Source organism: Cebidichthys violaceus, unplaced genomic scaffold (genome assembly GCF_023349555.1).
Source record: "Cebidichthys violaceus isolate CVI_PGR_0920_01 unplaced genomic scaffold, fCebVio1.0.p SCAF_12, whole genome shotgun sequence".
Classification (NCBI taxonomy): Eukaryota; Metazoa; Chordata; class Actinopteri; order Perciformes; family Stichaeidae; genus Cebidichthys; species Cebidichthys violaceus.
This window is the reverse complement of record NW_027176285.1, coordinates 15,803,277-15,805,776: the sequence shown is the minus strand read 5'-3', so window position 1 is coordinate 15,805,776 and position 2,500 is coordinate 15,803,277. Positions and strand designations below refer to the sequence as shown.

The 2,500-nt window shown below is 49.9% G+C and overlaps 1 protein-coding gene across 3 annotated transcripts in view; it reads right to left on the bottom strand.

Moving 5' to 3' along the window:
- sec16a (SEC16 homolog A, endoplasmic reticulum export factor) overlaps positions 1-2,500 on the bottom strand; it is a 15,755-nt gene that overhangs the window by 2,709 nt on the left and 10,546 nt on the right. For all 3 annotated transcript variants that reach the window (XM_068706708.1, XM_068706709.1, XM_068706710.1), the window contains exons 20-28: positions 2,244-2,500; positions 2,082-2,129; positions 1,704-1,868; positions 1,516-1,611; positions 1,335-1,391; positions 1,120-1,240; positions 796-933; positions 599-681; positions 377-448 (exon numbers count right to left, since the gene is read on the bottom strand). The exon at positions 2,244-2,500 is cut by the window's right edge and continues 219 nt beyond it. In XM_068706708.1, the coding sequence (XP_068562809.1) occupies positions 377-448; positions 599-681; positions 796-933; positions 1,120-1,240; positions 1,335-1,391; positions 1,516-1,611; positions 1,704-1,868; positions 2,082-2,129; positions 2,244-2,500 (1,037 nt within the window). The remainder of the gene's footprint in view (positions 1-376; positions 449-598; positions 682-795; positions 934-1,119; positions 1,241-1,334; positions 1,392-1,515; positions 1,612-1,703; positions 1,869-2,081; positions 2,130-2,243) is intronic.

Genomic DNA, 2,500 nt, shown 5'->3' with positions numbered 1-2,500 from the left:
ACCACAAACCCATATTATCAATCTCCCATGCAGCAGATTAGATCCACTATCCCAACAGTTCAGAATGAAAATGAACACAATTAGCGGCAGAAAATATTATGACTCTTGGATAAACGGACACGGAGAGAATTAGATTAAAACAACAGATGGAAAACAGGTTCAACGCTGCATCGAGGCTGAGCATTTAGCGAGTTTACGGGGAAAGATTTGAAGTCGACATGCATGCGTTCCCATGATCCTTCACCCTCTTATCATCTTACGGTCATACTAATAAGCACGCTGCACGCACTGGCTGTTAGGGTGTCGAGCGTCATAGTTCAGTGGTGGCATGGTGATGGGGGCTACAGTAGCGGCGGACGGGAGAAATGTGTCTTACCTCACCGGACCGAGAACCGTCGGGCACGGGAGGACCTTCTGGGGCCGGCGGTAACAACGTCGGGTTGAACATCTAAATCGGAGGAATTGAGGAGCATCAGAGGGGGAAGGAGGATGAGCGGAGCTTCAGCTTTGTACTGAACGAGCTGCCATCTGGACATGTTCTACAGACTCTGTTACAGGGTTTTGTATCTCAGGTGCTCTAAAAGAAAGAAATGGATACCTGTGTAGCAGCGATGGTGTTTGGTGAATTCTGCTCCACATGTCCTCCTTCGCTGCCCTCTAGAGGTTGTTGATCGTCAGGAGCTAAACCAGAGATGCAGAAGAAGAGTTTATTACTTCTAATCTTTAAAATTGTACAAGAGGCTTCCGATATTCAAACAAAAACATTTGCACCCATCTTAAACTCTTGACACGCACCTGAACTAGGCACAAATAGGTTAGCAGGCATGGCCATCGGCGCCAAAGGAGCGAAGATGTCTGCAGGAGCAGGGGCCAAACCGCCCGGTTTAGCAATCCGACTGGGGTTCAGGACGTCCACGTATCTGCTCCTCGTGCCTGAGGAGAAGGAGAAAACAGGCGTGAAGGCTGACTGACTGACTGACTGACTGACTGACTGACTGACTGACTGACGATGTACGGTCTCCTTCATTGATTTCTTAACGACTTGTAATTGAAGCGCTATGCGAGGTCAAGCACGGAGTTTGCGAAGCCAAAAGCGTCAGCGAAGAAGCCTCATCTCACCTGCTCTCCTGGAGAACATGTTGACAGGAGGACCACTACCCGGGGGTCTGGGGGGTCCTCCGGGGCCAGGCATCTGAGGCATCTTGGGAACGCCAGGGGGAGGAGGTGGAAGGGGCTTACTCTAAAAAAAAAAAAAAAATAATTAAAAAGAGAACGATCAATAAAGCTTTCAACAAAGCCAGTCTGCTTAAAAATATGAATCTGTCATCACAGACCTCTTCTTCAGGCTCGTTCAAGTCGACCCATTTCTGCTTCTTTTCATCCCACACGATCTGACAGTACAGAACAGAGGGACTCATACGTAGAGGCACACAAACAAAACTCATGCAAACATATGAAAATGAATACAGAAGAATGCTAAAAATAAGACCTGCACACGTGAAAGCCATAACTTACAGATTTGTTTTTGTCATCTGGCAAGTGAGCCTCATTCTTCCCCTTCCTATAGAGCCAGTTTAGCCAACCACCACCTCCTCCTCCTCCTCCTCCTCCCTGTGTGGAAGAAAGGAAACAGCACTGCTAATCACTCATGAACGCTGAAGGAGCCCTGAATCTGATCTGAACGGTCATGCCTGAATGCGAACCTTTTTCGGGGAGTCTTTCTTGGCTTTCTTGGCCTCTTCCATGCGGGGCTGCTCGGGAATCGAAGGTGGAGGTGGAGAGGCCTGCATGATGACCGAGTTGCTCCGCTCTCTCCCGCCGGAGTGAGTGGAAGACTCGGAGGTGGTGCGAGAGCGGCGTCCTGAAGCCTGTGGACCAGAAAACACTGGTCAGAATAACACACACACACACACACACACACACACACACACACACACACACACACACACACACACACACACACACACACACACACACACACACACACACACACACACACACACCTCGCTTTTGGGCGTCTCACAGAAAGAGCTGTGTGTGCAAAATTATTTTAGCAGTTTATACGCGACACATGAACGCACCATATGCATCGAAGACTGTGAAGTAGTCCTTGACCTCCTCCCTGGGCCCTGCAGCGCCAGAACAGACAACTTGGTTACTACTTTCCATCAAATTTACACAAAAGCAAGGCAGGAGGCTTTACGTAATCATTTTTGTAGATATGCATACAGCCAGATACTCACCATGTGAGCCATGTGGTCATAGAAGTCCATCTGTGGCGTGAAGGAGCTCCTGGGTGGGGAGGACGATATCGGCTGAGCAGCGTGCATCTCTGGTGGAGCGTAGGACATCTGCTCTGCAGAGGGCATGTGCCCGGGAGAGGGGGGCATGTGCTGGGGCATGTTATGGTGCATCTGGGGCAGCTGGGGGTTCATCTGTATCGGCGAATGCGGCACCTGAGGAGGGTGCATGTGTGGCGACATTTGGCCCACCTGAAGAG